At 40.5% G+C, this 26,501-nt stretch overlaps 1 protein-coding gene across 1 annotated transcript in view; it reads right to left on the reverse strand.

Moving 5' to 3' along the window:
- fsip1 (fibrous sheath interacting protein 1) overlaps positions 1 to 26,501 on the reverse strand; it is a 68,336-nt gene that overhangs the window by 16,188 nt on the left and 25,647 nt on the right. The window contains exon 10 of the mRNA XM_061263136.1: positions 12,556 to 12,693. Within this exon, the coding sequence (XP_061119120.1) occupies positions 12,556 to 12,693 (138 nt within the window). The remainder of the gene's footprint in view (positions 1 to 12,555; positions 12,694 to 26,501) is intronic.

Consider the following 26,501-nt stretch of genomic DNA (forward strand, 5'->3'; position numbering starts at 1 on the left):
ATGTCAATTTGGAATGTCTTCAGACTTTATGTGAAGTCTAAATATTTTTCTTAGTAATAAATTGCACTGAAGGTGTAACAAACCAGATCAACTCAACAGGGTAACGAAATGTACAGAAAGAGAGAACCATTGATTTACAGGTTGTTTTATAAATGTTTTCATAAATGGTTGGATTCTCAAATTGCCATTATAAGGAAAGAAGAACAGCAACTGACGGACACTTCAAGGCCTCAGGTTTAAAAAATTTAGATATCAAGTGTCCAGGTTTGATTCATTAAAACAGCAACATACATTTATCATAAATAGGTGCAGAAAAGTGAACCATTAAAAGCGTTACAAGAGACATCTCATATGGGCGCTTCTCACTGCTAATATACAGTACCATTTATAGATACATAGTAGCACAGCCAATCATTGCTATGTAGGGATTCTAATGTTTTTACAGCCTCCACAATCCCACAAGCCCATCCTTTTTCTGTATGGCAAGCAGGCAAGACTTCCTCAGATGTGGCACTGATGGTAGCTCTCCACATTCACATAAATCCAGACTAGAAGGCACCAATAAAATGACCGGTGTCGAAAATATAAGTCCTCCTTGTTTTCTTTCCTCATTTGTCTGAACTCAGTGATTACTCCTTTGACCTACATGCCTGTGTATTGCTATGTGTGATGACATGTTCAGCTCACTGAGGGCAAAAACACTAAAGCTCGTAGAATGAGGGTCAAACTACCTTGAGGGAGTGATGCTATGTACAAACTTGGTTCTGCCCTGACACCAGTTAATGCATAGCATACCACACATATGTCATTACATTTAACAAGACATTCAGTGTAAGCTCAGAGGAGACAGCAAGAGATAACATCTAAAAATTAAAGGGATTTTCTGCTTGCCACCTTAACAGAGAGGTGTGGGACAGCGAATCAAACACTAAATATTTACAGCAAAAATCTTTTGATGGACACCATTGTAACAGGTGAAATAGTGGTTTATCCAACGGTTGATGTCTCGACAACATCAACAGCTTATGTTATTAAACCTTTTTAAGTGGGTTTTTTATGTTAAGATTTAACATACCTTTCAGTAAAAATACTTGACTTTGAGAAAACATTTGTAAAATATAATTGATTTATTGGATATAATTTATGATAGACTACATTTATTCCACAGAATACTATGATCAATGTATCAACAATTCTCTTCAGAATACATTTTGCATTGACAGTGATAATGACAAAAAACTTTTGCTATTTGTGTTGTGATTCACAGTAACTGATAAAGTAAACACAAACTTGGTTCCCTTGAACAGAACACACAAAGAAGAAGCATAATTTTAGGAGCATCGCCTTGCAAGTTCTAAATATGCTGACAAATATTGATGATTGGTTTTGCATTCATAGCCAGGGAGCAATGGCAATGGAGGAGACTGTGGAGAGGGAACATGGGAATGAAAAAAGGGCCGTCTATGGCTCACCTGAGTGTGAGACTAATCCATCTTCAGGAGTCACAGCTGCCAGCCCTCAGAGCAGCTGAAAGCGTACAATATCCCCCACTCTCTTACCCCTCCCTCACACACACACACACACACACACACCTCCCTCACACACACACACACAGACGTTCCTACGCTGCACCTGGAGGTGAAGCATATGGCTTTAGGGAGGGGGATATGAATGTTCCTTTTGGAGCATTGGGCATAGTTAAGGCAAGGTAGGGAATTTTCCAGCAAAAGAAAAATATGGCAGTGTTTCACAAGGAGCACTAAGAGCGTGCTCAGACTAATTTCCGTTCCATTCCATCACAGAGGTGATATGTTTCTGCCTGTGGTGGATTTCTGTCATGAAGGACTGTACTAGGAAGCTCCGAAATGGACAGACTCAGGGGGCTACTACAGAGTGGGACACATCCCTCCTCCACTCTTTATTACACTGTGGCTAGCTGTCAGCTTTGACAGAATACTGATCCATCATCAGTAACCTAGATTTCTGCAGTGTCACGATGAGAGCAACTGGTTATGTTTCTGTATAAAGATGTTTTTCCATCATTGAGAAGATCTCATGTGAAACCCCACTGAATTAAAGGCCTAAAAACAATGTTCCCATAACATTCATCTCCTGCAGTCCATTCAGGTAAAGCCAGTGCTTTTTGCTCTGCTTTCCCCTCACAATAAAGCAGCAAAGGCATCGGCTACTGTACTTCTGTAGACTAATTGTGGCTCCTGAGTTCAAACGATTTGTAATGAGTAAGTAGGGTGACTTTAGAAGATTACAGAGTCTGATGATGTAGCGCTGATGTCTGATACAGTACGTTTCAAGTGTACCTTAAATAATCGGATGGGGGATTTGCCTTTTATCTACCTGGTGCTATTGTAATTGTGTAATTGCTAACAAATTGCTAATTTTAAGTTTTGTCATCTGTCTTCAAAAGCCCAAATAATTTATCTAAGTCTTCATGCAGTGAAGGAATCAATAACTGTCCATATAGGGTCTACACTGAACTGAAAACACAGTTTTAAACTTGTTTCCCTCTCTTACTGTAACTCTTTCTCTGTCATTACACCTGTTAATGCGGTCAGGCGGTGCAACAGGTCTGAGTGCTTCTCTTACTGGGAAATTAGTCTGAAGTGCAGCCATTACTCAATAATTGCTGTATCATTGAGTCAATTATGACTTCTGACAATTGTCTGCATGCAGAATTGGCAATGATTTCCTGTAGGACACTAAACCAGCTGTCACACCTGACGGAAAATGTACACAACTGAATATGGTCGCTGGAATCACACAGAAGTAGTCTGAACACAAAAAATGTGCATGTGTGCAAAATAAAAAGTGGATGTGCATTTGGTGACAGAAGGGTGCCGAATACATATCATTAAAAAATATTATTTGCTAATAGAAACATTTCTCAACATTAAGAAAAAAACGTGTTCCAGGTCTGTTCGACTGACAGCAATGTAAATAAAACAGGTGAAAGGAGTCTATTTTGGATTTAGTCACAAAGTAGAACAATTGAAGGAATGCTGTGAAAAGTAGGCTACATTTCTGCTCTGAGATCATGGCAAATAACATGCAAAAATGTGAAAATGTTTCTGTGTATAATCAGCCTATCACTGTGGACTGATGATAGACTGATGGTAGGCTGAAAGATTTGCACTGTTTTTGACCTCAAAGAACACATGGCATTTTTGGCAATTTGCCACCTAGCATTATTTTACTAAATTACTAAATCCAAAGTGCAAGCCTTTCCATTCATTTTACAAAAATGATAAGCCAACATGAAAAAGAAAGTTACACTAATGATGGAGCACTTCAGCACTTAGCTGATCTGGAAATCAGATGGTTTTACAGTAAACCACAATAGCTTCTCTCACATTTTCAACATTTACTTCTGACCAGTAACATCTACTGTATGATGCATCATGACTAGACTTAAGCATTGCAGGAAAACTTAAGTGCTCACTGGACAAAATATCATGAATGAAAACATATCAGTATTTAATGCATGATATGCTGAGACTGTATTTAAAATGCATATTTATTTAATGACTGCATAAATGATTAAATGAAATGTGGCCAAAGCCAATGCTTTGAGCCTGTAGGGTCTGGGCTGGCAGTTTTATTTGTATTGGAGAGGAGACTTAAAATGAAGAGCTGATAAACAGACACAGCAGGTCCAGCTGCAGGATTAGAGGACATGGAGCGCAGAGAGATGCTGTGTGTCCATGAAGAGCCGTATTGTGGCTGCGTACAGGACCCCGGCCCCAGCCAGAGCAGAAGCCGTGCTCCAGTTGAGAGCTGCTAAGAGGATTAGAAACATTTCCGAGGTGGGGTGCCCCGAGTCCGACTCTGGCCTGTCAGGGGCCGCTGCTGGCGAATCAACAGCTCTCCAGACTGAGGTAATGCAGGATTGAATTCCAGGGGGTCCCCCAAACCGATGATGTGTACAAACGTTCTGCCATGGCAGACCATCTTCAACTTATGAAATGTTTAATCAACCAGGGGCAGGGAGTTCAGAAATAAGGCCCACTGTGTGACACGGCATATGAGTGAAATCCACTTTTGTTTTTACATTTCATCCTCAGAGGTGCTTCACTGGAAGAAAAAATATTCAACACTGAAGATGAGCTGCAGACCAAGCGTTATTCATTGGCTCTTGGGCCAGACATGCTCCTGGGGGAGCCATGTTGTGACAGTGCTCCGCGGTCCTCCCCAGGCCAGGGCTTGTTTGGTTTTCTTGTCGGTTGCAAAAACCCGGATAATCTTTCTCCTTTCACCTTTTCTACTTTCCCCTTTTCCCTCTCACTTTGCAGGCTTTTCGCTTCCAGGAAGGCAGGGATAAATTGAGATAATCTTGACTAAATTAAATTTGAAAGTGAAGCCATGCCACCCCCAGGGTCCATGAGTGATATAGCAACAGCTATATCTCCTGTGGTTTTTCAGGGAGGCGTTATGGCCATGTGCCTCTGACCGGAGCGGTGTTCCGTCCAAGAATTTCGGAAGTTTAACAGCACAGTGGTCAGGCAGTAAATCCTAAATTAGATCAGCATTCCAGTTGATGCCTGGCTTCAAAGTTCCAGCATATAAAAAGCATGGGGCACATTACACTTTTATAAATAAAAACTAAACTGAATTATGGAAAAGCTTTTCGGAAAATGTTCACCGTGTAACTGATCAACATCAACAATGCCTTCTGCCACCTCGTAAATGCAACCAGAAGTCACGGCTGATGTACGACATGGTGCCATTATTTTTACACTACAGCTTGAGGGCAGTACATTGATACTTACTGGTGAATGTTTCGTATTAAAAAATAAAGTTATGGGTTTGTCTGCAGACAGCTCTCGTCAGGCCTACAATGAAGAACAAAACTGGCATGAAGTACATCATATTATTCATCACTTTGTTGGTGGATTGCATGACTCAATATAAGCGTTTTCTCAAGATGAACTCGGTGCCAAGAGCTAATATCATTTGCAGTTGGAATCTGCATAGAATATACACATCAAGAGTCCATCTATGAAAACATGTGAGCATGAATATGTGGGGTAAACTAAACCATATTTCAATATGATTTCCATGTTAGCAACATCCAAAAATGTCTTGGATGTTCAGACTCAAAAAAGCCAAACTCAAGCCTTCCCAATTAGAATAAGCATACAAGGACCCCTGAGAGACACAGCAGCGCATGGAACTTTATAGCTCCCTTGGCTAAGGATGGCCTGGCACAGCTGAACTCCATAGTTTTTCCCTGTAATGTTAATAAGCCAGGCATTCAAACAGGCCAGACAAGGCTTTTAAGCTCCTTAGTAGTCATCACCACACCCAAGCAGCACCGTCCCAGGACGGAGCTACTAGAGCAGAAAATTCAGAGCTGGAGAGCTAAGCTAAAGGGAACAGCCTACAAGATACAGTATTTTGAATTGTTTTATAGCCTATTTTGACAATTAGTTTTTTAACTGCTTCACAGGGTCTCATTCTAATGGTGACTGGGTTAAGTAACCACTGTCAGCCAGCTGTTACAATCCCCCATTCACAGACAGAAATGTCACTTCACAGCTTTAGGGGAAAGACAATCCTGGTGAAGCAATCCTCAAGCTTCAGACTTCAGACCCCAATCCCTGTCAGTGTTATCCTTACAGAGAGGCCTGATGCTGGCAGAGCTGGGCTATTATATACCCACTCTTGGCAATTAGCATGCAAATTTGACAGCGAGAGGAACCAGGGCTTAGCCAGGCATGGTGGGGCTGTAACCAGGCTGCAGGGAAATTGTTGCGAAGCAGGCGCAAGTCAGGCGGAATAGGGCCCAAGCAAGCAGAGCCCAGCCTTAACTGGCCGTTTTCTCCAGTTTCTCAAATTGATTTACATTACATTACATTAAAGTCAAATAAAGCTTCGGAGCTGCTGTGTGAACCAGGGCTAACTGTCCAGAGACAAGGCTTAATTACAAAGCTTGACCACACTAAATCATTATTGCCAAACATGAACTTTACACAATATTCCAGAGAGCTTACTCAACTTCCTCAGCTGTCAATGTTCTGCTGCGGTGCAGGTCATCATTGTTGGGCTTTCAAGCCAGAATGGATAAAAGTCTTATTGTTTTGATCTTGTTTTTAGACGTTTGAGCCAAAATGGCTGACAGCCTGTAGTAATGTGATGGGTTCTTCTCTTTCCTTCTGTTCTCCTAACGTACGTCATCATCATATGATTGCACTGATTTGACACAATTATTTATAGGGTGTAGTTGGGTATGGAATGCTGCTCGTTGTCCAAGGTCAAAGCATATTTTCGACAAACATCATAACTCTTTTGATCATTCATTCACTCATCTCTTACCATAGTTTTATTGGTTAAACATGTTTATTAGGCAAGATATCTGCATAAATGTCATAGCTCTTGGCGCCTGGTCACAGCAATTCTTTATTTAAAAAAATATATATCTAAATACTGTATCTGCAAAAAATAATGGGCATTTTATCAGCAATCATTATTCAATTAATATTTGTCACATCTTCCCAAAATTATCTCTAGATGTATCCTTTTCTGAAACAAACTGTGACAAAAAAGAAAGAAAGCGCAGCTCAAAGTTATCTTGTTTATTGATATGGTCACAGCTCACCAATATATGATGCCAAGATTTATTTAATTATTGTCAGGACATTGCAGGACTAAAGTAAAATGACAAATACCGTAAATATTTATAATTCAACACAAAGGGGGATTGAAAGTACAGGTGCAGGCATTCAAAACCTATTAAGTATTTTACATCTGTATCAAACCTTTCACTGATGGCACAGAGGAATTCCTTAATTCCCACAAACCACAGAGAACTGTTACATAAGAACTTCTGCTTCAGTCCCATTCAGTAAAATCTCCATAATACTATAGACTTGAAGGCCATTCAACAGTGTGAAAAGACTGCGTAAGAGGAATTAGAGGACTCAATGCCGTCAATCTCGGCCTAAAAGATGCGCATTAACATACCACAAAGTTGATAATAGTAAAAAAAAAAAGAATAACTGATGCCAATTGAAATCAAACCATATATGGTGAAGTAAGGCAATCAAAGAATACATAAAGTCTACTCCAACTACACATATAATGAGGTAAGTAATAAAGAAAATACTTCCATTTCCTGCAAGTGTTCATCAATGTGAAATATTGTGTGCAGAAGTACCTTAAATGCATTTTCTTACTCAGTAAAAGGCATTTAAGGCAGACAATTTGACTTAAGCAACAGGTTTCAAGTTTAAAAACTGTTTTTCCCCCTTTTTTATATAAACACTTTATTCACTAGTGGATCAAAAAGTTCTGAACTGATATTAAATGAGCTAATGTAGTGTGTTCATATAACTCACTGGAACTGAGAAAGTAACAGCAGTATCTCTGTGGTACAGTGGCATCAATGCCCATTAAAGGTTACTTTCCAAAACACAGTGCTGGAATAAAGGCTTAAGTTCAACATGCAGGTCACATACTCTGCATCAATGTTTTGGCTACGACACGCTAATTGTTATGTGTTTGTCAGATGGCCTCAAATTACCCTTGCATGTTTACAGTTGTGTTTGTCATCTGATTTTCACAACAAATCACTAAAAGGGGGGGGCAAAGGCACACTTTGTTTGGAGAAGGCTCTTTATTGTCCCTGCAGTTCAGTGAGATGGCAGTGTGAAGAATCCTGGCCCAGTGCTAAGCTGGGCTGCCTGCGGAAACCCTAGGGGCTTCAATAAAGCGGGGAGATGCTGGAGGGCCTGCGTTCAAAGCCTCAGCACCCAAGCTGGGTCCCCCGGGCTTGTTGACGCTCCCGGGCCAGGGAAATAAGCCTGATGCCGGGGGGGGAAACAAAGTGCCGCCGGTGTCGAAAGGCTGCCACAGCGTCTCTGAAAAGCCCCCCTACAGACAGCAGCCAAAGCCATCAAAACTCACTGCTGAGAGCTTCACATGTTAGACCCTGAAAGGGACACAATAACTTGGACACACATGTGTCACAATGAGCCCTAATAAGCCACAAAAAAAGGACAGCTTGCGCTCGTACCACAACAAAAGTGCAGGGAATGCCCAGAAGCCAAATGGGCACTCAAAAGCCTTGTACACAACTCATGTACATGACCATCAGCAATTAAAATGAACCGCAACACCGCGTTTGTGAGTATAAAATTCAGTTGTTCAATGAATGTAGTAATTCGCAGCTCCATATTTCAGCATTACCCTGGTTGTGAGGGCACAGTTAGCCTGGCCTGCAAGTGCCCTGGGAGACAGGCTGAGCAGCTGAAATGAGAGGTCAGGACTGCAGGCAGCTCCACTGACAGCTGTGGTTAACAGACGCCTGGCTGATGGTGTGAAGGAATGCTCATCAGTGGCTCCTAACATCATCAGCGCTAGACTGCATAAATAGGCCCTTTCAACATGCTGTCCACTCCTCCTCCCCAATCATGCCCCATCCCTCAATGACATGCTCCATCACTGCCCTGCCGACTGGCCATCCCACGAGGCAGGAAAACAAACTATAGCCCAAGGTCCCCAGCTACCATTTGACAGACATCTCAAAGACTTCATGCATGAGGCTACTTCCCTTAAAACCATTCATGAAGTAACAACTGGGATTTAAGGCAACCAGATAATGTCTACCTCATGCTTGAAGCACTTGATGAACAAGATGGCCAAGATGTACTTGAGGCTATGCTTGCACGCAGTTCTCTGAACAGAACTGTTATGCTGTTCCACTGCATTTGGAATGAGCCATAATAGGGATTTGACACAATGACGCATGGCAAAAAAGCAAATAGTACAAAGTTGTCAGCAACTAGAATTCATAGTTAGTTTTGAAATGGCAATGGGTTCATTTGCTTAAATAATCCACTTACTTTTTATTGCTGCTTTCATTCACCACATTCAATATCCTTGGTATTTAACATGGCAGGGTTCAGCATTAATGATTTATTTATATTTTTGCAAACTTGCCCAGTCAGTAGCTAAGAAATCTATGTGTCCAAACAAAATGTATCCTTGTAAGGGAATAGCAAATGTAAAGCCTGTAATGGCAATGAATGGATTGTTCATTATCGGGTATCATTGTTTATTGATTTTTTAAAATTAAATTTTAAGATTAAGTTTAAGCATTACGCATAAACTTTCACCTAGATTGGGGAAATGAATATAGCACAAACAAGAAATAACTATTTATGTAAAATGTCGTGACAGACAGCTAGCTATACGATTGCTAGGGAAACAATGTCAACATGTCTAATACACTCGCTTTCACTACACTATTAAGGAAAGTTTTTAGTTTTTTTTGGTCTTATTTTGCCTTCAGTTGCTTCATTCCCGCAATTTATTCATTTTTATTAATTATTTCAGTTTTCACCTTTATGTAAATGTGTAATCTGTTGAGCCATCTTTAGTCCCTGTGCAGGTTAAAACATTAACTGTAACACTGTAACATTAACTGTAACACTGTTACAAATATCCTATATCTAGTTTAGCCTCATCCTTAAAAAGTGATGTTTGTCTCCAGTCAGATGTTGCTGTGTACAATACTGCTGTATGTCTGGGAGGCTGTGCTTGGTCAAGAGTCTATGGTCCAAACACTCAGATTCTATGATGGGTCAATGGTCTCAGTAGCCAAGGTGACACCCCACTGTGTAAATGTTTTCACAGAGTTTAATTAACTGCTTGTGAAGTAACCCTGAATTGTCACTTGCCTAATCAGTGGCTGAACAGTTAAATTTGCCTGGTTTTACTTGCCCAAGGACATCAGACAAGCATTACTGTTCAATTTGCCATGTACACCGAGAGTTTGACAATGACTATTTAAACAAATATACAATAGACAATAGACATCTCTCAACCCTGTCAAGTAATTACATTTTAGAATCAAATGCCAAACTGACTGTACTAAAAAAATGTACAGTACTGTGCAGAAGTCTTAGGCACCCTAGACTTTATTATATATATATATGTTTATTTCTTTGTGTGTGTTAGTATAAAATAACACATTTGAGATTTCCAAATATTCATTTTCCAAAAGATTTAATTTTACAGAGATATTTTTGTATTTCATTAAAAAAGTAACATATTACTGTAAGCAATTTACTACTTTTTACATAAAAACTTGATCACGGCTGTCTGAGATCAGAAGCAAGGAGCCGACCAAAGTCTGCAGAAGAACTGTGGCAAATTCTCCAACATTGGAACTTGCTTGGAGCTTGGAACAACCTCCCTGCTGATTGTCGTAGCCAATGCTGTCCTGCAGTTCTATATCTCAGAGAAGTGATGCAGTCTTAACACCGAAGGGTGGTCACAAAACAATCTTGATTTGATTCAGTTTTTAACTATTCTGCCAAATTACTAAAATGTCATGTAAAATGTATAGTAAGTTTAAGACTTTTGCACAGTACTGTACCTTCAGGATAGAATTAATTAAATGCAAATAAGGCGCTGAACGGAGATCGAACAGGAGCATTAGAGAAAGTTACTGGTAGGGAGTGGACCCAAGGAGGCTTCGCCAAAACACTGTAGACTCATCATAATGAGCCCATTTGTGGGACACTTGTTTTCCTGCTTTTGTACTGAACTTAATCACTGCAATTCAAAGCAAATACAGGCCTTAGACGCCACAGTAAATTTACAAGTGAGCGCAAGACAAAGGCAATGGCAGCACCACAGTACAGCAGTCATCTTTCAACACAAATTGGAGGGCTGTTTAGACAGTTTGTTTAGTTAGACGTGATTTGGATTGAATCACAAATACTGTTCTGTAGTTGGTAGTAAAGAGAGGTTTCGGCCAAAATGTCAGCTCAATGCTGGTGAATGTGTGCAGCGTGCCAGGATGAATCAATTCCAAAGAACTGTCTCCATCAGCCTTATACAGCACGCTATCAGGAACAAACACTGAAAACTGCTTTTAGGAATCACAGACAAACACAATTAATGCTAATCGTTATTGGCAAGTGTTTTCCATGATTTTTGATTAAAATTAAATGTAAAAAAAATAATAATAAAAAAAACAATGTAAGGCTACAACAGGTAACAAAAATACACAAAAGTACTGGGAAAAATAGTCAGGCTATTGTGGTAAATGGTTCAGACTCCAGAGTGAGAGTACCCATTGTGAAAACATGCATATAAGTAGGTGATGATGAAGCAGGTATTTCTTTGGGTTCATTGTTCTGGATTTGTAAGGGAATGCCCTTTGAGCAATGACATGGCGAAATTGGGGAATTCAATGCCACTGCTTTCTTGCCGCACACTAAATGAAAGTCACAAATGTCAGCGTACGCAGAAAACAAATCCATCATCCTTTGTCCGGAGAACATTCCTCCGTTTAACACTTAGCAACCAGGGCTTTGGGAAGCGCGGCAGTTGTGTGTCGGCAATGCCACGGTGGCTTCGCACAACGAGGCGGCGCTGAATGGTTACCAGGGAGCCCAGAGGTGGAGGAATTTGAGGAGGTATCTCAGCTAGCTTTTAACTGCTACAGAGGAACCCTGTGCATGGGGTCAGCAATAGGATGAAATGCCATACAAATGAGACCGTGAAGTCTGTTCGGCTGTGTAACAGTCGTCCAATTCAGGGTCCTGTGGAGCCAAAAAAGGTCTGGCAAAACAAAGGAGGGTATTGTTTTTTTTTTTATTGTGTTAGGGCTTTGTTGTTTTACAGTGTGCCATTTCAAGCGTAACAAAAAAAAAAGAAGCTTGTTCGTAAATGGCACAATGCATTACTTATACATTAATAAAATGCCACTCACGATAGCTCAATCATTTTTTATCATTTTAAAATATGCACATTAAACATCTGCATAACTGACCTCAATGGGATGAGAGGGGAGGCAGACACCTGAAGGTCATTTTCAATTTAAAAAAACTACAGTTGAATTACAGTCAAACTGCGGACATCTCTTACTTTTGAAAAAAGTTCTCTCCTTAAAGACACAGCTCACCTCCGACCAGACTCCTCCGAGACGGGGAGGAAGATGATGAAAATGTTGGACAGGCTTGTGTATTTTTAACTGTAAATCACACATAAATGACAAACAGACTGACTAAGCAGCTGCAGCAGCCAAGGGTTTATTCAACCGATGCAATTCACTCTCATGTTAGTGCAGCTGTAGAATTTAGTTGAATTTTTCAAGTAGTCCAGGTCCAATCTCATAAATTCAACACAACAACTGGGAGCTGACCTCAGTGACGGGCCTTTCTTTATCAGACACAGGGGGAAAGGTACAGTAATTGCATGCAGGAATCACGAGCACGAGCAGCCCCTAAGACACACACAGCCCTTGAATTTGCATTTTTCATCACGGTAACTATTTATTTACCATCTATACATGAATCTCTATGCTCTCTGAAGGAAAGAAAAGCGTGAAATCACAAGAAAGTTAACAAGGGAAAACTGACAGTTCCTGTAACAAGTCTGGCATCCTGGGAACACATGCACCAAGTGAACATAATGATAGGGACCACATGTTCCTCAAAACTTGTGACCAAGATAGTGAACGAGCAGTCGACAGGCAGTGAACGGGGTTCAATGGAGATGGGCCCTGGAGCCCACATGGTTGCTCACCATGCCGATCTGGTCCTGTTCCAGCTGCTGCTCAATCTCCCTCAGTCTGGTCTCTTGCTCTCGAGTCACCCTCATGTCCTGGAGAACCTTCTCTCCTGGCAGCCTGTCCCCTTCGGCGTCCCAGCCAGCCCTGGGGCCCTGACACAGAACAGACACCATCATTTCTCACGTGCATGGGACCACTAATCAGACACGTGTGGGGAGGGATATATTCATTAGAACAGGAAAAAGAGGCATTGCATGGCCTAAGCTGAAATTGAAAAAATATGAATCACCGCACTCTGAGACCAGCTGAAGTGCTTACATCTACTGATTCAGAAAATGAAACGATTTGGACCCAGAATGTGTACTCATATGACCAACTCTTAAGCCCCTCAGAAGGCCCTTTTCTTTCTGTTCTCTCTCTACCTGTCCTTCTCCAAGATACCGATTTCAGTGACAGGCGGCAGAACATCTTCCATCAATCCAGGAAACACAAAGGAACCTGCTCTCCTCAGAAAGGCATGCTAGTAGCCACTGTTCTTTTTATTCCTTAGCTCACCAGTTCAGCCATGCCAATGCTGCATTAGAAGACAACTTCATCCGCATGATGTAGGCAGGCAACAGGTCACCGACTGGTCAAATGAGTCCCTTGTGACTATTGCTGACCAATATCCTTGTTTCCTAGACAATGCTGGTCCTGGCACCACCAGATTGCATTAATACACTGAATACAACATTTAGCAGGACAAGCTGAAATCAATTTCAGTCTAATTAAAAGATTTTGCAATACATGTTGAAAAAAGCAATTTATTATACATCTTTGCTCAATTTAAATTCTTCTGAAAAGCTTGAAAAACGTGCATCAACTCATATGGAAAATAGTGAAATGAAAATCATCCAAGAAAATTTGGAGCGTGAAACTGTACACTTTCTGGATTCTCAACTTCACTCCTCAAGGGGGCTGGAAATAAATCATACATAATGTGTCATGGGCATATAAATGAAGGGGCCATTCAGCATCCAGAAACAGTGGAGAAAATAGGTCAGAAGAAACCTGTGCAGCACATCTTGAGATCTCCCCGGCGGTGAGAAACTGGAGCAAGCCAGAGAAACCTATAAATTGTGCCACTGTGACCCGGAGCTCTACAGAGTGGGGGAAAGGACAAGCACTCCTGTACGGGCATGAGTACAGATTCCAGACAACTGCCTCTCCCTTCAAACCCAAACATGCTCCTGCGACTGTGAAAGCTTCCATCGCAAATTACTGCAGGTCACACAGTATCTCGCAAACAACCAATTAAATGGGCCAGGTCCCATCTGCAGCTGCAGTGTATTGCATTTTGTTTCCAGGAACCGAAACTTACAGTACAGTACATAAGACATGTCATTATAACATTCCACAAAAGACATACTTGTGAAATTGAGTACTAATGAAATTGTTAATAGTGGTGTCTGCCTCAACTTTGGAGAGTTTTCTTCAGATTGAAATAGAAAGGATTTTGGCTTTATTTGCATCACAAACTAGGCCTACAAATTTTTTAAACGGAGTATTGGCCAGCATCAGTACCGTTTTTGAAAGTGAAATGTCTGCAGGTCTTCAAACTAACAAAAACCCTGACTAATGATTTACAGGTTCTGAGAAATAAAAACATACTAATTGTTTTGATGAATACCATAGTTTTTTCGGGTAAAAATTGTGCTTGTGATACTGGTCCATTTGGAAGACCACTAGGGTCATTAATCTATTTCTTAGGAACTGTTGCAATCACATCATAGCATAGCATCTGCTTGGACACCAAATATTCCAAAAAAAAGTCAGATTGTGACAGATTTCACAAAGAACATTGGTTGCAAATTTATTCAAACTAAGTAAAGACAGAAGGTTAAAATGGGGATTGTTTTGGTTTCTTCCATGTTGCATATTTAGCAATGCTGCAGCAAAGGTGTGCAAAATTCAAATTTGCATAAAGTTACTTTAATCCAGAGCATTAGACTTTTTTTTATTATTTGACTTCTGCTGCTGTAGCCTATCCACTTAGAGAGTTAGACACGTTGTGTGTTCAGAGATGCTCTTATGCATACCACTGTTGTAATGTCTGGTTATTTGCATTAGAGTCACCTTCCTGCCAGCTTTGACCAGTCTGGCCCTTCTCTTCTGACCTCTCTCATTAACAATGCAGTTTCCAACAATCATTCCACAGTCAAAGTCACTTAGATCACATTTCTTCCCCATTCTGACATCTGGTATGAAAAACAGCTGAACCTCTTGACAAGTCTGCATGCTTTTATGCATTTAGTTGCTGCCACATGATTGGCTGACTAAATATTTACATTAACAAGCTGGTGTACAGGTCTAACTAATAAAGTGGTCACTGAGTTTATATATTTCAATCTGGATTTCAGAAGACTTCACAAATGCCACCACATCCGACAAGCTAAATTGTTGTTAGTTTGCCCTTTAAACTCGCCCAGCACTGCAACCCAGTGTAGGCTTTAGCTGTACTGGTGCATTTAACAGCCTCAAGTAATAGATCACAACAAACCAGAAAGTCTTTTAAAAATGCCACTAAATACAGTTTAGAAGAGAAAGTGGAAAAAGTACCAGTTTCAGCAATAAAATATTGGTTAATTTAATTTTTTTTATAATCAGCACTACTGGCTAGGACTGTGGTAACTAATCCTGAAAAAGAGTAGCATCCATTTAGGTCAGATGCAATGTTGTCATTGCCTTATTTTTAATATAATTGAACATTTCACATTTGCTGTTCAGGGATTTTCAGCTTTCATCTGTGAAAATTCAGGCTGACCAACTATGGAACCCTTAAACTCAAAATAGCTCAGCCAAAGCAGGAGATATCCTCGCCGTAACATTATTTCATATAATTTTGCAGATCACTATTCTTATCCACCGCTATGGAGTTTAGGTAAACAGTTCAGTTCTCAATGCAAAGTACACACTTAAGTGACCACAATTACAGCTTGGACTTGAAATAAACATCTGACTACGGTGGGAGGCTCCATGCTATCCTTTGGATTTTTCATGACCCTTCATGACTTACACTGGTTTTCCCTCTAGTTACTGCAGTTCCGCAGGTTTCCTCACTGACGTTTGCCATAGTGACCCAATGCATGCCCTCGATTCAAAAGTGTGTTTTCCATTTGTGCTACTATTTATCCATAGCCCCAAAAACCTTCAGGTCACTTTTAAAGGAACGTTTTGGCATTAGTACTGTCGATCAACAGCACCGTAGTTGATTTAACTGGAACAAAACATTCCATCATGAATTATATGCAATTGCTCTACATAAAGTTGTTTTACTACAGAGCATCTGCACATGCACCGTGTCATAGGCCAGACATCCATCAACACCAATCAGGTATACATCTTTTGTTAATCTATTATTTGGAAGAACAACAAATTCTGTTCACTGACCTTAAAGGGTTCCAAATCCTGCTATTCCAATCCTCCGGCTGGACTATTCTGATTTTCATTAACTTGGAATGCGAAATGTCTGAAACTCAATATATGTTAAAATACATTACTCCCAATCATTTGGTGGGGGTCTTGTTGGGTCCATCATTAAATAAGCCAAATCGTAATAATTTACCATCTCACTGCGTACCAACTTAAATCCACCACTTGATTGGGGGATCCACTACAGTTTTTTGGACTTAAAAAAAAATGATTTATTAAATATTGAGAAATACAGGGGGAGTACAACATAGGCTGGGATATCTGGCTCTTTAATAATACTCCAGCCATTAAAACCACAAACAAAGCAATCTGCTATTTGTTACTGGCCACTGCACATACTCTGCTAGCCTTATACCAGCCATCTGCCTGTGTAATTACTATATTCTGTGCGTCTGTGACCAGAATATTGGGGCAAATTGCACTGTGCGGAAGTACAGGGTTTCCGTCAAAGTAGTTGTGGTTTACTTTCGTGGTAGGTTTAAACAGCAGCTGATAAATCTCTTGACTTTTCCCCCTAGCTGAATATGGCCCTTCTCTTTGCATTATGCAGAACACTTTCTCTGTCTGATGCCAGCTGTGCTGCTTGTTTTTCAGACCAGGCATATCATTTGAGAAATTATTTTCAGCTAAATGGGGCCTGTATAACTCTACACATCAGTGGGATGATGGCCTGTCAAAACATAACCTGCATACATCCTTGTTGGGACAGCCTGGTCTAAAAAGTGGTTACAGCCCCACTTATCAGTAGTTTCCTCCCCCCCCCCCACCCCCCAAAGAATTGAGACAGAAGTTACTTCTTAGACCAGGGTATCCTGTTTCTCCAAACTTTTGGAAAAATCACTGATACAGGAACTGGGGCATTTTAGGTACATTGGCTAATAAAATTTCCATCATTAATATGCTTACATTATAAACCACAGTAATGAAAAAAATGACTAAGCATGCAACACAACACAGGAAATAGAAAGACCACAGGAAGCTGGAGAGCTCATTGCAACACTACACGCAGAAGCAAATTCTGGCCAGCTACACAAGACAGCAGCTCCCCTGACGGTGCTGAATTTCTCTCTTTCAGTGAGGGGGCCCATGGTCTCACCACTAGCCAGAATCAACAGTGGCATTCCTGCTGATAGAGGCAACAATGCAAATATCGTTCAATGCAACTAATTAAATAACAACTAATTGGGCGAGAGTGCATTGACTATTTATCAGGGAGAAGATTTTCCCAAACCTCAAGTGCGTATTTAATGAGGCAAAATCCTTCTCAAGCAGGGAGATCTCAAGCAGTGGAGGGATTTAGATTTAGGATGCAATACCAGGGAATTCAAGCAAAACCTGTTTTGCCCACCGCATTCATTCCTTCCATATATCTTTAACTGTACTGGCATTACATTCCCAAACCCTGTTATAGTCTATGACAACAAACTCCCCTCCTCAACGTTAGAGACTGAAAATACGCCAAATCCTTGTCCACAGCTTCCAGAAACAGACGTAAGGCACAGTAGACAGTGCACCATGGAAGGGACATTTAATGGAAATGGAAGGGGGAATTAACTCAATTTATTGCTAATGTAGTAAACATCAATGCCGGGTTATATAACAATGAACAGATCAAGTGTGTGTGGCCCACCTGGCTGGTAAGGCAGAAATACTCTCCTGTGGTTTTATTGGCCACGTGTACCCATAACCCGCTCTAATATCCTTCAAGAACAATAAATAGCTGACAAATTACATAGCTTCATTCAAACTGCATTACACACATAAGCCTGTAATGGTTGCTGACAGTAGTTAGCCATGTTTTGTTTAATTTGTCAATTAATATTAAACTTACAAATAACAAAAAGTATGTAAAGGCCCATATAGGGTACATACATTACACAGTGCAGTTCATAAGTATTTAGACAGGGGTACAATTTCTGTTCTTTTGGCTTGGTCCTCATGCATGCTGGATTTGAAATGAAGCCATGAATAATGAGGTTAAAATGCAGACAGTCAGCTTTAATTTGAGGCTTCTCAGCTGTTTCTGATTAGTCATGTGTATCCAATCGCTTCCTTAGTGCAGGTATAAGAAAGCTTTCAGTATCTAGTCTTGAACTCAATGGAATTTTCCTGAAAAAATATTAAAGAGAAACAATGCCTGTAGTATCTACTGCATATCTGACAGCAGCAGCAAGGTGGTTTGAGGATAATTTGACACCTTGGACAAGTGATGACTTTTAGCCAAGAAATGGTTGTGTTCCATACTGTATCAGCAAAATTTACAGCTGAATCTAGGCCCACAGCACTTGAAGTACATCTCAAAAATAAAATGTATTTGGCCCAAACAGTATGGTATGCATTACTAATGCATTTCCAGTGTTCTTTGGCACCCATTATCTATATTTTTGCGAATTGTATTATTCCATATAACAAAAATTTAATGAAACTGCATGGTCACACCACTGTCCTGAAGTGCACTGTGAGTGGCACAGCTCACTCAAGAGCCTAGGGAATGAATGCATGAATGAGAAATCATGTGGTGTAAAAGGGTGGGAGGGAGTTTAGGTTGTATGAGGATTTGTTACTAAGCAACCTGCCTGAAGACCCGGCGGGTTTAGGGAAGCAAAGCTGATGCTGCCATATGCAGTTCAACACAGCTGTTCGAGAATTCCATCAAAGGTTGCTTTCATCTGGGTGTCTCGGTGGCGCAGCCTGTAGAGCACTGACCGCATGCTCATTGCGAGCCGCGACGTCGGCGGTTCGAATCCGACCGTCCGACATTTGTCGCATGTCTTCCCCTCTCTCTCGCTCCCATTCTTCCTGTCTCTCTATACTATATACTGTCCAATAAAGCTGAAAAAGGCCTAAAAAATATCTTAAAAAAAAAAAAAGGTTGATTTCATCAAGTTTGACAATGTTTTAATGTCCTAACAGAAGGCTATTTCTTCTTTACTCTAGTATTTACCTGGCTTTAATTTGTAGTTCTGTAAGTTGGACATTTGTGTTTATTTCCATTTTTCATTTCTTGTCCCTTAACGATTTATATTCCCTGGAGACAATTATATTGCTTAACCCTTTTTGACAGTTATCTAGCCACATAAGTGATAAGTGATGCCATATAAACAAATCAGCAAACAATATCACTGGGGCTTCCTGAGTACTGGCAACCAAACACTTTGCTCTGTACATCCGTGGCATTTAGAACTACTGCAGAAAATACAGAAAACATTATATATAACACACCCAAGAGCTTCACTAAATCAGGGTTTCTGAGGCCCTGAGAACAAAACATCAAGAGGGAACGTGTGGTATTTCCGCTGCTCAAAGTGTAGCACGGAAAAAAAGAACTTTCATGTCTATAACCAGATTTGCCAAGTGAGAGGAATGATAGCATGATAGTGAAACTTCAGCGTATTAGCTGAATGTGAAAATGAAAGCCATGTATGCACAGATAATGGCCTGTCCAAACTGTGGCAAGGGTTCACTGGAGCTGAAAGAACATAAAAGTCATGTCAAAAACAAAAGACAGAGACTTGGTAATAGGCGATAAGCCCGTTGAATTTGGATATAAACAGACTATAATCGGTTCCAAGATCAGAAGCATGCCAAAAATGTCCAATATTTAAAGACCAAACAATCCATGATTTGGTGATCCTTCCACAGGCTCTTAGTCACGCAGTACAGATTGCCACTGCTGTTTCCTGCGCTCCCTTTGAAAGTATTCATGGCTTAAGAGGGGAAACAATCACACGATAACATCTCGACCTAAACAGCTCCTACTCGCTTTCATGCCAATGGCTCTCGCAGATACCTTCAGATAGTGCGCAGAAGCTTTTTGTGAAATGGAGCCATAAAAGCTCCACAGACCAATGATCCACTTAACCTCGTGTTTTTCTCTTCTGTGCAGTTGGCAGCTCAGAAGGGCACGCAGACGTGTGCCAGCGCTGGTCCTCCAGGGCCTGTAGGCTTTCTGGCTCTCCCTTCAGCTCACAGAGATCAGCGATACACGTTGTGATCGAACTCATTCAGACATTTGCACATATGAAGCAGAATTAAACACGGGCCAGCCTAAGTATCATGGTTCCAGGACAGGAGTTCTGGAGAGAAGTTCTGAAGGAAATAATTATGTATTGGAAGTGGTTCTGTTTGGAATGAATATGTTTGATTAAAACATGTTAATATTTCCTGGTACCAACTGAACCCCCTTGATTCTACATGATATAATCTCTTCCTGAAAAATGATTTGGCGTTTAGCTGAAACTGTTAAAACGAGAAATCGATTATAACATCGTCTCACCGTTAAGTGATGTGTTAATAGTGCCTGTTGTCAATGAGATTAGCTGAAAATTCATTTAAATCTGGGTGGCTCTAAGCATTTTTTCAGGCTGCGATATTGTACACTATAATGACTACACTGAAATACATGATCTTCTTTTAACATAACCAAGAATCCCAGGGCTGGAAATTGTGCAAGGAAAACAGGAGGTGAGAGAGTTGACTCACTCAACATTAGTCTTAAAAAAGGGGCAAAAAAAAAAAAAAAAAAAAAAAAAGACAGTGGGTAGCTCCGAGCTGCAGAACAGCGGTTCTTTTTGGATCATGCCACGTCGACTGAGGCTACCTGCCAATGAGAGGAGCCCGTTTCGCGGGCTCTGCCATGTGGTCCGCCCTGTGGTGCCACTCAGCCGTCCTGACCGCCGGGGCCACGGAGGAACAGCCTGGAGGCACCCGGCAGCCTCCCGAAAGCCAGCCAGGGTTCACACAGTCCAGCTGCTGGGTGCTACAGAGCAAGCTCATCAGAAAACTCACCAGAACCGCAGCAAAGCCCTTCACCGCCTAGCAACCGAACGAACAAATAAACCCACGACTGTCCACATGTACACACGGTAGTACGCACTGAAGGCCGTTGCCCAAAACATTGCTAAACTGGTCTAATGTTCATTTGGAGGAAGACACTGCACAGCAATACAGAAACGTGCTTTAACAATACCCATCAGGATGTTATTATCTGAGGGTGAAAATACAATAAATACGTTATCTTTCTATACTCCCCCTCCACGCAGCTTTTGCATGTTGTATCGCTCACAGATGACATCGTACTTCCTGGACATTCCTGAGGAATTAGGAGATAAACCAGCACGTCATCCGGATTGTGCTCCTCTCCTTTCAGCAAAGAGGGTGGTCTGGAGCAAGAAGTCCAACGTTCACTGAGATTAAAACATTCAGGTTGAACTGTTGCCCAAAAAACATTACAAAGGAACAAAGAAAAATAATTTATTTACACATAAATCATTGACACAGAAATCATATTTATTCCATAAAAATAAAAATCACAGCCATTCTAATAGCCAAGCACACCATGCCTTTATTAAAGGACAGGACACAAAACAAGACGCGTGATGCGTGATGTTTTTTATGTTCTTATCATAATTCAAAGCAAAAAGATTTTTGAGCTAAACGGAGCAAAACAAATTTCTGCATCTCTCAAACTGTCTCCTAAGATGACCTAAGACAGCTGTGTCAAACTATTTATGGTTTCCTTCCAATCAGCAGGCAATTAAGGGCTTGAGAACAAAGTGTGCGGACTCCTTAGCCAATCAATGACCTCAATTAATGATAAAAAATGAGCAGACTAGAGTAGACTTGAGTTTGACACCCTTGACCTAGGACGGCCTGTTCTGACAACCTATTCTTAATTTAATATGAAGAAGTCAATGAAGCTGTAGCAAAAGTGCAGAATCACAATGGACAAGTTGCATCATAGCATTTGGTTTTCAGTATTTTGCATCTCCTGATCTCACAAAATAACTTGGAATTGGCCAACGGCAATTCTTGCAGAATTAGATACAACTATAACAACCATATCATTACATTCAGTATTTTGCAACACAAATAATATCCTTAACAACACCACAATATAATATAATAAAAAAGCATATAAAAATGCTAAGAGTGGAATTTCTACATTAGCCAAGAAGACGATCTTGATCAATCTGGCTACTCACACTGAGAGTGCAAACCCCATTCCCCATTTCCCTCTTTGGGACCCTGATATTAAATAGGTCTATGCCTTGCCAAAGAGTGACGCATAACAAATAACTTGTGCGAGAACTGAAAGTATATGGGTCTTTAATATGCTTCCAAAGCATCTGGGTCAAACTTGAAGCAGACCCCCCCCCCACCCCCCACCCCATCTACATGAGTGACAAATTCTGTTAAAACACAATATTTGACCTACATTCTCAGCTGTTAACAATCAAATACGATGATGTTGCCCTGAATTATTGATTAGATACAGCTTGCACAGCGGAAATGAAACTGGAGAACGGCAATGGGAGTTTATGTAGTGTCAGCCAGGCCATACATCAAGCTATGCAAATAGACACAAGAGGATGAAATCACTTCCATTCTAGCCAGCAAATTCAGGCCAATATTAATGATAACATCAATTAAAGTGCATTCAAAGAATGCAGACCCTCGATGCTTTTATTCAAACTTAACCCATCGAGGTAAAACCTTTTAAACGCACATACGCACGCCAGTATGCATGCATGCACAAAGCTAAATCCATAATTTCGGTGGTACATTAGTCGATTAAAAACAGAGAACCTGGTTTGCCTCTGCTACACAAAGCACTGTTATCTGGTTTGTCTCTGCTATACAAAATATTGCTGGTGCATATTAAGTGAAGACCTTAAGTGGGAAAAAAAAAAAAAAAATAAAAAACTCTCTGGGCCTATATGGAAGTTAGATACAATGAGATTAGCTTGCGTTCTCAGATCATTGACTATTAAGATTGTCATTTCAGGTAAGTTACTCTTGGTTATACTGTCTAAAAATGGGCATGATAAGAGTTACACAATTAAAATGCGTGCTGATCCCCGTCTCATTAAAGTCACAAACAGTACATACACCTAAATTACCCCACTGAGCCTGACACACAACACACTCCAGTAAAGATACCAATCCGTCACAACATCAAACCAGGGTGATCTTCTGGCACAATACAAAATGAAACCGCATTGCTACACTCTGACCTACCGCTGCAGATGCTCACGTAAAAGAAAGCAATGGACAACGGCATAAACTCACAAATTTGGGCAGGCATACATACCAAAGAAGAACAGGAAGTCACTTTTGGTTTTGTTATAAAAAGTATTCCCCTGACCTCAAAGTTCCTGTGACATGCTCATTTAACGACAGAATAGCAATCTAGGTTCAGCCCAGGCATATATGTTTCAGTAATGCAAGGAAGAACTTACTATTATTTTACAAATAGTTGCCATAAATCATATGTTTGGTGCGAAAATATCAAGGTATTTGAAGAGACTAGTCATTAGAGTGCGGCCACACTTTGGGTCATATTTTTAAACGCGGGGATACACTGTCAGTTTCAGCCAGACAATCTCAACTCTCGCAAGAGCACAAATGATTGCTTACTCTAAACGTAATGCGTATGCAATTCTGCCAATATTTGAGTGAAAACTGATTGTGGTAATTATCACATTAGCAAAATTATGCACTGGAGCTGAAAGAAGATGGGATAAATACTTTCTCAGTGTGTGCATATGTCTTTCACACGCAGCACATCATTGTGGCTTACATCAAAGCTGAACCATTCTAGATCAGAGCATTGGCATAATGCACACAATGATGAAAATGTAGTTTCATTAGTTGGCAATCTATTTTTTTTATATCAACAAATCCCATATTTGAGACATATTCCCACTGGCTTTGGCTCAGGCCACTACAATAAGTAAATCAAAACAATGATCAGAGGGCAAGCCTACCAAAACAGATCTTCGGCAAAACAGAACGACAATTGATCGGATATCACTTTGATCGATGGAAGAGATTTAAAGAAATCAGTCATAATTTGTAAGTTAGTGTTAGTGCATTGTCTTCTAGTTGTGCTTTTTACTTTCATAGCTAGCACATTGCTAGCGGGGAGGAGGATCCCCGCATACAAAAAGCACCCCTGATAGCCCTGAAATCATAGACCAGAGCATGAGACCATGCCGCTAGAAGAAGGCATACCGATCTCCTTCCGATAGCCAGGGAACAGGATTGTAGCGGTATTTCCTCAATATACATGGGCAATTGAAATAAAATTATTGGCAACCAAATTGGCAACCAAATTTGGGAAAAGAATGGGAAATCAAAAACAAATGTATTTATATTTATATTTTTATATATATATATATATATATATATATATATATATATATAAAAACTTGGCAACCCTATACCTGCCTGCAAGTGAAAACTTAAACATTCACTAGCTACCACATCATAATAGTTGGGCTAGTCCTGATACGGCAGACTTCGGTCTTATGTTTTCTTGTTGAATGCTGTGAATGCTGTAGTCACAACACAGGCAACACCTTTCAATATCTGAAAGGCCACATTGGATTTGCAGTGTGCAATTCCATTGTAATTACCACCAAAAACGAGAATCTTACATTCTGCCAACAATTCTGTTATACAAGCTTTCCTAGACATAAATCATAAATTCAAAGGGAGAATTAGGCGACATTCCAAGAAGAAGAAAAAAAGCAGAAATCGAACTATGAATATGAGCAATTACATTCAATTTACTCCAATTGAACCAGAGATACATTTACAGGAGGAAGACCCCACCCCCATCTGCCTCAACAGGGAGTGAATCAGTGTAGTGAAAAGCCAATGTCCTCCCCACAATCAGCAGACACACCTCTTACCGATGCTATGTTCCGCTAAGCAAGTCCATATGAAAAGAACCTTCTTTCAGATTTTCAGCCCCACATTCCATCTGCTTGTCTTGCTGACCACATGTACTGTAGGCACGGAGTAGAGAGCCAATAAAGATACATTGCCCGCTACATCAAAGTCATTCTGTAGACAGGATCAGGGCAGTGTAAGCACCTTTGGGATCAGTGATTCACTTCAATTTCTTAGAAACTGGGCTGGACATGCAAGTGGAAGAATGAGGAATGTTAAAATCACAGCATGGACCCGAACAATGAATGAGGACCGAGGGAGACAATCATTTGTCATGGTCGGGTGCTGGTCCCACAATCTTGCACAGGTTACTGTGGAAAAGCCCATTCCTCAGCAAATTTATCTTTCAGTCTTTCAAGCTCATTTTGACTGTCGATATCACAGACCAGGTTTTCTTTTCAATTTTCTGTCATCCACAACATTTACAAAACAAATGCCTCTTTCCCATTCTACCGAGTTGGCTTAAGTAATATAAAAATAACAGTTTATGGTATAATCTAATCAAAACTTTCATGCAATAATAATAAACATCTGCTAAATATGGCAGACTTCTGACTGATCCTGGCCAAGGATAAAAGCCATATTAAACTCAAAGTCATAATTTATGGCTTTTCAGAATTTGTGCTTTGGTTTCTAACGATAAACAAAAGCCATTCTTGCCATTTGCCTACAGCCGAAGCCAGAGACGGGACGGACCTGTGCTGTAGGCCAAAGCAAAGAATCCACACCAGGAACAGGTCAGGCATTCACTGCGTCCCTGTGAGGCAACCGTCGATGTAAATCACGCTGCCAGCAGCTGCTTCTTCAAATGATGGACAACAATACTAAATTTTCATGCCAGGTCACGTTTGCAGCAACCTGGTTATTAAGGACTTTGGGAAGACCTGCATGTGACTTAAATTTACTGCTCCAGCGCAAGAGCGGCACGTGTTTCGGTGAAGATTTAGTGCAAGGTCTCCACCTCAATAAGAGAAAGATACAGCTGCCTGCGCCTTTCATCCCGCTGCGAGTAGCAAATCGACCTCTGACCTTTGGCCCGGCCATTTAAAGGGCATTCGTAGCAACCGCTGGACAGGAGGAGCATCTATGATTAGCAAACATGTTCGGTTTTAAAAGAACATGTGCAGCCTTAAATACAGTCCCAGAGATAGAAATAATTTAGTGCACCACAATTACACCGCATACTGCACATTTGCCAACAGCAGATGAGCTAAAATTATACTGTTTACACTAGGCAGTCAGACAGATTGAAGAAGGGTAAAGTTATGGTTAAAATGTATAACCTTCCAAAGTATGTAAAAAAAGTAATAAAATACTCATTTCTACATTAATGATATTAAAGCATACTCTAAAGTACATGAACATTAAGAAATATAAAACACAACTGTACAACAAAATTACTTGGTAGAGGTACCTCATTGGGTTAAATCCTTTATAAATTCCCCAATTCAGATAATTCATATAATGCACCAGCAGTAATTTACATACCAGAAGCTTAAAAAATAAATAATTGGTTTGTGTCTAACAGTATTCATTGGGTACAAGAGACCACATATTCCCAAGTACAGCAGAATTGTGAACATGTTCCTATCACCTGCATGATATGGTTTCCAAAAGCAGTTTCCTTATTCCTATTATTTTCAAAATGATGTTTTGAAGAAACAATTCAACAGTTGTTCCAGGGGTACCCAGCATTGGTGAGCAATATACCCAGAAAATCTGTGATTTTTATTTCACAGGTGGGTCCGTC

Source organism: Conger conger, chromosome 1, assembly GCF_963514075.1.
Source record: "Conger conger chromosome 1, fConCon1.1, whole genome shotgun sequence".
NCBI classification, from domain to species: domain Eukaryota; kingdom Metazoa; phylum Chordata; class Actinopteri; order Anguilliformes; family Congridae; genus Conger; species Conger conger.